Source organism: Pelmatolapia mariae, linkage group LG4, assembly GCF_036321145.2.
Source record: "Pelmatolapia mariae isolate MD_Pm_ZW linkage group LG4, Pm_UMD_F_2, whole genome shotgun sequence".
Lineage (NCBI taxonomy): Eukaryota > Metazoa > Chordata > Actinopteri > Cichliformes > Cichlidae > Pelmatolapia > Pelmatolapia mariae.
Window position 1 is genome coordinate 15,398,825 of NC_086230.1, and position 10,307 is coordinate 15,409,131.

At 35.6% G+C, this 10,307-nt stretch overlaps 1 gene segment (V, D, J or C); it reads left to right on the forward strand.

Annotated features, from left to right (window-relative positions):
• The first annotated feature begins 3,450 nt into the window (after window positions 1-3,450).
• LOC134626680 (Ig heavy chain V region 914-like) lies at window positions 3,451-3,933 on the forward strand. The segment is given in 2 exon segments: window positions 3,451-3,493; window positions 3,578-3,933. Coding segments are annotated over 2 exon segments (399 nt in total).
• The last annotated feature ends 6,374 nt before the right edge of the window (window positions 3,934-10,307 follow it).

The window sequence follows — 10,307 nt, forward strand, 5'->3', positions numbered from 1 at the left end:
GAGGAGAGGAGGATGGCAGCAAAAAGGAACAACATAGATATAAGAAAGTATTTTTTAAAGGAACCTGTAAGTCACTTAAAGTCAAGTTCACTCATAAAATGTGTCCATCATAATAACGTTACGGGCTATGCTAGGCTTTGGCCCACATCAGTCTAAAATTGTATGTAACCATGAATAACGTGTTTTGGAAACTAACTGCACACTAGGCAGCACTATTAGTTCTCTCAGTCTCAGAGCATCATTTCTAATTTTGATTGAAACTGTCAGAGAAAACGGAGCCTCGAGCAAGCCAGGATATTAGTTTACAGAGGCTGTTAAAATTATGTGTAACGGTAAAATGTTGGTGACACAATAATTTCATCCTAATGGCACTGACATATTCATAGGGTTCATTTTTGAGACAAAATATCATGAGGTAGTCATGATTTTGCAAATATTCCACCTTGTAGTGCAGTTTGCACAAATTGTTTTAAAAATGCACTCACCCTACAAAGTGACAGAAACACTGAAGCAGCTACACATTTTATTCTTATTGTCATGTATGTCCTATTTGTCAGGTGACAGAAGAACCAACACAAAGCTCAGAGAGTAATGGTGATACAAGGTCACAGGTGAAATTGGATGTTGACTTGATGGTTCATTACTGTATTTGAAGCACATGTGTGACTGCATGTATTTGGAGTGTCTCACTGTTATTTATCAGGTGACAGAGGCAGCTCTGCCATGTTGTAGCTCGGACAGAGGTGAAGAGGCGAGGTCACAGGTGACTGACTGATGATGTGGTGCTATAGATTAACTAGTATTTATTATCATGACAATTGTTAGGCTGCTGATGTAAATTGTTTCATTAGTGTACATTTGACAAAGAATCTGAATTGACATGTCTCACTTTTTATATGACACGAATCAATGTGTTATTTTATCAGGTGGCAATATGTCCTAGTGCAGTCAGAGGGGAAGAGCCAGGGCCAAAGGTGAGGCACATCAAGCACAGAATAATAATTTTAATCTGAGGATAAAACGCATGTACTGAGGCTGAAAGAAGCTTCAGTGCTCTCAGAAGACTAAAAACATGGCTAAGGTTAACAATGACTCAAATGAGATTAAACAATGCTGCTGTATGCCATGTCCACCAGGAGAGACTGGACAGTATAGATGTAAAACAAATATGCCAGCAGTTCATCTCAGTTAGCGAGAGGAGAAGGCATGTGTTTGGCTGGTTCACATAGTGGACATTGAGTTGTTGTGTGGGACACCTGTAGTCCATGTCTGTTGCTGTAACAGTCGTTCATGTTTAGAATAAAAAATCCCTGCTCACTGATTTGATAGTATAACTAAAATGTTGTATAATTTTGCTGAGAGATCTTTTACTTTGTGGTAATCTTAGATGAGTAGTTTTATGGACAAAAACCAGCAGGTCATTCAGTGCTAATGTAGCAGAGATGGTGTACTATAACTGAACTAATGTTGTTAAGTCCTTAAAGTCATATTCTTTTATTGTCATGACTGTATTTGACGCTGTTTTTATTTTTGTATGGTACCTGATTTATATGGAATATGGCTGAAGTAAACTAAAGTCTAAAATACTTAGTCATTTGTTTAATAGTAATTTAACATTATATAATTCACATATAAAACTATGAATTGTAATTTTAAATGGTTTAAAAGCATGTAGAATAGGATATGTAGGCAAGTATATTTCTCCTTTTTATCAAGAAGCAAAGACAAAAAGGGAAAAAAAAGAAACAGGGCAGGGTTCGGCGGTTGAATCATTCGTCCCCACCAATGCCAAAACCAAATCTACGCCCTTGGATTTTACAATGTGAGTTAAAATGCTAGAAGAATGATGACTGATGTAAAAATCAAGTCAGTAGATATTCCTTTATTGTATTTCACTTTGACATAAAACTCTGCACAGATACTTTGTAGCCACTGTGTTTACCTCAGATTGTTATTAAATAAGCAATCATCAGACTTTGTCTCAGGGTGTTTTTATTGTTGTTGTCTTTGTTGTATTTTTTTAGTAGCTGTCAGAAGGCAAAAAACCCCCAAAAAACTATCTTAACTGACTTGGCACTGTAAAAAAAATAAAAAACAGGTTAAATAATATAGTAAATAATATAATTTATTTTTTTATTCAGTCACAAGCTAACTTCCACCTAGGCTAATATAAATAAAATATATTTATATTATAATATTTTATTAATATAAATAGAATATATACATTTACGGAAGAAGAGAAACGTCTAGAAGATTCTTTTCACCAGTTTGTTTGTTTTTTGTTTTGTTTTTTTGATCATGTTCCTTTTTTCTTATTACTGTTTGGAGGACATATGTCAGAGGCAGAAGAAAATCTATGTAGGAGTTTTGACTACTTGGCTAAAAGTATTGACATTTTAATATTTTTATTGTTAGGCACTTTTACTGTTACACCCTTTCTTGGTTGTGATGATTCATTTATAAGCAGTATGTTTCTCACTGTTATGTTGTCATGTTATATTATAGTTCAAACAAGAATGTATCACATGCCTGTTGTGTGGAGTGGAGGTCTAGTTTTGTAATTGTGCAATATTGAGAAAATATAGATGCTTGTTTAAAGAAGTGTAACATTTTAGATATGTTTAGTAAAATTTTAAAGATTTACAAAATGCAAGTATCAGTGACAGTCATTGAGATCAGGTTAACCAGCAAATATTTATAAGAGTAATATGCAAGCATGTTAAAAAGCAGTTTATATAAGTGAATATCCAATTATCAAAATGAAATAATTATTTTGGTTTAACATAAGGTGACTAAAAGCATTCATATGAAAAAGTTTAAATGTAATCATAAACACTGTGTGTTAAATTAAGATGTGATAAATGTAAAGTTTTCAGGAACTAAAAATATAAAAATATTTTTACTATCAAAATTGTACCGTTTTAACACAGAATATATAACATAACTTTATTGCATGCAACCAATGTACATATTTTTTTCGTGTTCTTGATAACTTTATAGCAGAGGATTTTATTTATTATTATTGTGCTTGAGACTCACAGTGTCACAGGAGTGAGAAAAACCATTTTTTCACATAAGTTACAGACATTACATTCAACTCATCAACATAGTCAACGATTCAATAAAGCTGCTTCACTGGGAGATTGTTTTTTAAAATTGTTTTTGAATGAAAAACACATCAAACTTTATATTTGTGTTTTAAATAATATTGTTATTTTAATTAGTTTTTTTTATTGCAAATACTGATTGCCGCAGTGTGATCTCTTATAGCCAAATATAACACATTTCCTACATGTGGGACTAATAAAGGTTATCTTATCTTATCTTATAATCTGTCAGCATCCATCTATATGCAAAGCAAACTTCCTGACACTCTGCTATAAAGACTTGAAATCATGGTGCCAGTTAAAGCAGAAGAAAAGTTCTCATCAGATTATCTTGAATACCAAAATGTTCTCTGTGGCTCTGCTGCTCCTGCTGGCTGCTGGATCCTGTGAGTCTGACTGGAAAAATACACAAACAGTATGACCACACCATACTAACTGTTACTGTTACATAAAACAGGTTTTTTCCACAGGTGTGAAGTGTGAGCAGGTGACACAGCCAGCCTCTGTGATTGTGCAGCCAGGTCAGCATCTGACCATCACCTGTCAGGTCTCTTATTCTCTGGGCAACTATCGGACAGCTTGGATCAGACAGCCTGCAGGGAAAGAACTGGAGTGGATTATAAGTGGAGGCAGTGGATATACCACATACTACAAAGATTCACTAAAGAATAAGTTCAGTATTAGCGCTGACTCTTCCAGCAAGACAGTGACTTTAAGTGGACAGAATGTGCAGGCTGAAGACACTGCTGTGTATTACTGTGCCAGAGAGTCACAGAAGCAGAAACCATCAGCAGGCCTGAACAAAAACTCTTCAGTGTCTGAATAGTTGTAACATGAAGCCACCAGAGGAGGAGCCCTTAGACTGTTTATGTTTTTGGAGTGGTTAAATAAGAAAAGGCTTGTATACTTTCTATAACAATGAAAATAAAAATAAAGAAAATATGAAAATTACAATAATTTTATTCAAAAACAATTAAAAAAATTCTGGTATATGCTACACCCATAACTTAACTTGCTATGCGTAAGATTAAATAAACTCACTTGTGCCCAACATAAAGACATAACATAAACGACTATAATGCAAGTTTTTAATGAAATGTCTTCAAATTAGAACTTAAGATTTAGGTTAGTTGTTATAACTTCAATGAAGTTTGAGTTTATAAAGCTCCATAGATGTCATTAAAATAAAAAAAAGTGTGCATGCTTCAAAGCCTCTTATTCTATATTATTCCATTTTATGAAATTAACAAACAAAAATGTGTGCTGCTTAATATTCGCAGTGTAAGAGCACATATTCAAGTGTTCACAAATTATAGCACAAGATTACAGTAGAAGAATAAGATGAACACACACATAAACCCAGACATGCTGCAGTTCATGAATTTCTACAAAAAATGGAACATGATGAAAATTAAGAGTGCTACTGACTATTTTGCATGAGCTAACGTGTGGTTCTCTAACAGATGAAGGAATTGATACAAGTTTCACTTTTCCCTAATTAGATATTTGTTCATAGGTACTGTTAAATCCTAACTGAGTTTGAACCAGTGGTCAAAAGGCTTGAAGAATCCCAGAGACTGATGGGTATAAAGTGAGAGTTTGACAGTCATTACTGGAACGCTTGAGTCAGACATGCTGCTGGAAAGGTAGTGCACTGCTACTCTGATTGAAACGAATACTACTCTCACCTTCATAGACAGCAGACAGAAATTCAGTCACACTGTCTTAATAATTGTTCATTTGAATCATTAGAAAATTCTGCATCGCAATCATATACAGTACACAGTCATATTACTGACAAATGTGATTTATACATTTTCCAGCTTCTGCTTCTCACTTTGTGAAAAAGAGGTATTTTTTTTGTTGAGTAGGAGGAGCCAATGCAAAACTGATATTGCCAATGCCTTCAAATGTTCATCTGCAGAGTAAAAGTCACAGACTGCAGAGTGTCCTGAAGACACTGTGTATGTGGCACTGTTACCAACCATCAACAGACACGCACAGATGCACAGTAAACATGAAACATATCCATTGACACAGGAAAAAAAAAACCAAACACAAAAAAATAAACACACCAAAAAATGATAATTAGATATTTTAGATTGTAGATATTTTAATTGCAGATGTCTGTTTCCGTCGTGTTTCAACTGTTTAATGGTGTTTTATTTTCTTTTGTCACCCCCTTTTTTAGGATATCACAATTCATGCCAGGTGCAATTTTCCAGTCAACTGGGGCACATTTCTTCATACATTAATCAAGCATGTACTTTCATGGACTGTCAGAAAAAAAAAAAAACATTTAACAGGAAAGGCAATTTTGGATAGTTAGATGATTTTTTTTTCCCCCAAAAAATGCAGTATTTTACAATGACCTGATTTTTAACATGAAAATAAACTTCTCAGTGATAGACATTGTTGGGGTACTTGTACCACACCCTCTTTATGATGTCTTTGTAGTTTACTACTGTTTTGATCACTTGCACTTTGTTTGAAACATCAGAGGCCTCATCTCCAGCCTCAGGAAGATGAATGAACTCACTTTTCTGGTTGTTTCATGTGTGTCCTGTGAGTTCTCCAGCTTCTTGCTGTGTTTTTATCCTCAAGAGTTGTTCAAGTAATTCCAGACGACATGCTTGCTGACCATATCATTCTTCCATGGCCCGTCTCTCCTTTTATGTCATCCGGTATTACAGGTCAGATGCTGGAGATGCTGAAGAGACTTTGAATCACTCCTGTAGATGATCTGGATTAACATTTAGTTGCTGCAACATGCACTGGATCAGACACCATTCAGCAAAAGCACTGGAATAGTTAGGGGCGTATTTATAAAGATGCCAGTGGAACTGCCTATTCTAGCAGAATAGGCAGAGAGGACGAACAGAAATCACCCGAGATAACAGCAACAGCCTGGTGTATCTGTGACAACCAAACCTAAAGCCAGAGGACTCTGAGGTGTATTACTGTACCAGATACACATAATAATCAAAGTAATCTGCCTGACTGTACACAAACTCCACAGAAAATGTATTTTACATTGACCTAAAGGTGGGACTGCAACAGTTGACTTTGTGTCGTGTTTCTCATGGCCATCCATCTAATGCACAGTACACACTGCAATAGCTGCACCCTACACCCATTTCTTAAGTTAAAATATTTAACACATAATCTTCATCCTTTAAAACTGGTTAATGAAGTAAAACAATATAATACATTCTTTTTTGCAGGAATGTGTAATAATTGTTTATTGTTATTTTTTTTCTTTGTGCTAAAGTTGTTTACACAGGGTTTATAGTTACATAAATGCCCGCTGAAGATAAACCATTAAAACATTTAAGTGCCACATCGTTTAACACAAACAATCAAGTATTATTATATTATTAATACACACAATCACCGTCACACACACTCAGACACACATTAAAAGCAGAGGTTGATGTTTTACAGGTCTCTGTTTTGTCAATGTATAAACAAATGTACTTCCACAACATAATAATTAAAAACAAACAGAGACACAAAAACAGTATTTTTCTTTCCAATAGGAGGAGTCAGTGTAAAACATTTCCGTCTCACCTCTACTTATGTGACTGCTTGGACACTGAGTTTACAGTTGAACAGGATGGACTGCAGGACAGGGCTGGTGCTTTTAACTATGTGCTGGGCAGGTGAGGAGTCTTACTGATCTTGATTTAATAGCATTTAATTTGTGTACTGACATATTTCACATGATGTTATCTTGCTTGTATTAACAGGTGCTGATGGCCAGGCTCTAGCAGACTCTGAATCAGTAATTAAAAGGCCTGGAGAATCTCACAGATTGACATATACAGCCTCTGGATTCACATTCAGTGGCTACTGGATGGCCTGGATGAGAGAGGCTCCTGGAAAAGGACTGGAGTGGATTGGTTTCAGTAGCCCTGATGGTACTAGCCAATACTACTCGCAGTCAGTTCAAGGCCGGTTCACCATCTCCAGAAACAACAACAGACAGCAGCTGTATCTGCAGATGAACAGTCTGAAAACTGAAGATTCTGCTGTTTATTATTGTGCTCGGGAGCCACAGTGACTGAAGTAGTTTAAGCAGCTGTACAAAATCCTACTAAACTTATTCTTTGACTAAATGCTTAGTGTTTATGTACATATTAGTGCTGTCAATAGAATAAATTAATCTCACAATTTTCTGTAATTAATTGCGATTAATTGCAGTTACTTGATCAATAGCCTGGTTGCAGTTATATTTTTTCAACTTTATATTTAAGCTTGTAACTGACATTTATGCAATGTAATGAAATAAATGCAGAATAAACACAAAGAATGTATGCTTAAATTCAAAGAGAATTTGAATAGTTTTCTTGAATCTTAGCACAGGTTCTCTCCTGTGAAATACAACTTTTTAAAAAACCTATATACTAATAGGTAAGTGTACACTAATATATAATATATATTAGTGCTGTCAAACAATTAAAATGTTCAATCAGATTCATCACAGGGATACTGTGGATTAATTTTGTTTAATCATGATTAAATATTATTCATTTTTATTCTTTATTAATCACATTTTATTTTGCAAGAGCAAACAGACTCAAGAAAAAAGGGAAAATATACGCAATTAACATGTTTATTTAACATCTTGAACATTCATGTTAACAAAAAACTCATTTATCCAAACATTTATCCACTCTCTCTCTGTCACTCTTTGGGAGGCACTTCAAGTCCTTGAAACGAGGAACCAAAGCTATCTAAAACGCGTGCTCTCAACCATATTAATAGGTCTGCAGTTTGTTGCAATCCACTTGGTAATTGTGTCAGTCAATATGTCCGAGGTAGTCTTACTGAGTCCCTGATGCTCCGTGAGTTTGTTGCAAGCTGGGTGACGCGTTAGCCGAAGTGCTAGCAGCATGCCCGACTAATGTATACTTTACGTCAATGTGATATTTTAAGCTGGAAGTGCTTTGGTGAAAAGAAAATTCCTTCTTGCACAATGTGCATAACACTTTATGTCGGTCGACTGTTCCATCTTGTTATTTTTTTAATACTCAAATTTCCCATCGAGAGGGCCAATGTGCGTTTATCATCTTCCATATTGATTTGATTGGTTCAGCTGCCCATCACTACCAGATCAACTGCCCATTTGTGCATGTGCAACGGTAACTCTACTTGGACAAACTGCCCGAAATGCATTGGCAGAAACATTTAAGGGATTTTGAGTCATTCTGCACTCCAGATGCGTTAATTACATTAAAAAAAAAGTAATCGCATTGATTGATTGATTGATTAATTTGCGTTAACGGGTTAATTTTGACAGCACTAGTGTATATCTACCTATCTATCTATCCATCCATCCATCCATCCTTCTATATATATATATATATATAGAATATATATGAGTGTATGTATATACACTCATATATACATACACACATATATATAGTTAAATATGAACATAATATTACCGTTACATATTGTTATACAGATACTATGATACAGATACTAGGTTTAGATAGTACTAAACATTAGAGAATTTTAAATTTTCATGTATAAAGAAGCTATTTTCTGAAATCACTGGTTACAAATTGCCAACCATTCAAGTGATTTAACAGAAATGAACAGATTTTTAATGTCAGAGAAAGAAATGATCAGCACTCATCGATCCACTCATTTTTTTTTTTTTGTTTCAGTAGAATCTTTTTTCACAATATTTATACTTTACAGACAGTTTCTAACATGTCTCAACTGATTCAAACAGTGAAAAGATGGAACAGAAAATGTTTGAACTGCATCGTAATCTTTGCTTTCTCTACAAGGACTTGGTCAAGTTGCTAGCTATCCAGTCTTTAAGCAGTGTTGCCAACTTAGCGACTTTGTTGCTATATTTGGCGTGTTTTCAGACCCCCTTAGCGACTTTTTTTCTAAAAAGCGACTAGCGACAAATCTGGCGACTTTTTCTGGTGTTATTGGAGACTTAATTTATGACAACTTTTTTTGACGTGAAAACGCATATCGCTCTTACTCCTTAAAAGCAGCGGGTGCTGCCGTGGGCACCTTGCCCATGCCAAAGCGCTCACAGGCGGAGGATAGATCTCCCCCAGCTGCTATCAGGGCTGGAGATATTCACACTTATGTGTCCAAACAGCAAATGAATTGCGCATGAGCGAAGCGCTGCTCCTGCACTGACTGTAACGCAGTCAGTTCTTCTTTTATTGTTATGCTACTTTGTGGATCACAAGGTGTAAAACTACTTATAAACACACACACACAAAGTAACTCCACCAGGGTGCCTATTTCGGGTCACTTTTGCTGGTCCAAGCCTGGATAAAGGAGCAGGGTTGGAATTGTGATATTAAAATAACATTTTTGCTAAAAAAAAATTAATTTGTAGTTCTAAATAAAATTTTAAAAACATTTAGGACGTTTTTTACTCACTTTATGTCTTTTCCACGATGTTATTGCTCTCTCCAACAATGTAGGTTACAATTACAGTAGCATGACCAATTATGCAAATTAGGTGATGTCGTCATTTAGCGACTTCTAGCGACTTTTAGGAAATCCAATAGTGATTTTCCTTACTGAGGAGTTGGCAACACCGTCTTTAAGCCTGACATCATCAGCCATGTCTGGGCCCAAACTCCGCTGCACGTCCCTAAGTCAAATGATCACTGCAGCATTACTGAGAGTTGAAAAACTGTCTAAATTCTTTCATCTGTAATACAATGATCACTCTGGCTGCTCTACCAGGTGTAACAATTAAGTTTAACATCCAGGCATCCATGAAAAAATAATTTATGATATTTAACGGAGTTAGAAGTTAGCAGGGAGTTAGCTCGCTAGCTTCCATCTAAATATAATATAATATACCTTGTTCTGACTGAGGGATTTGTGAAACAAATTAAAACGTACAGCTCTGCTGTCACTTCCAACATAAATGAAGACAGGAAAGTAAACATCAGTGACGTTTGTAGGGTTACTGAAGTTGGGCTTGCTGGTATATAACAATGTGCTACGTGATCGCTAGCGCGACAAAGCTATGTTAGCATAACATAAACAGTAAAGCTGGAGGACGAACGCTAACGAAGAGAGGACTTTTTTTCCACTTGATAAAAGTTAATGTGAGGGTTCCCAATGGTTAGGGGCAAACACAAACGCATGGCAGGAGGCTGTAAATGGACCAAACGTCAGCCAGGAGAACCACCGAGATAATCCATC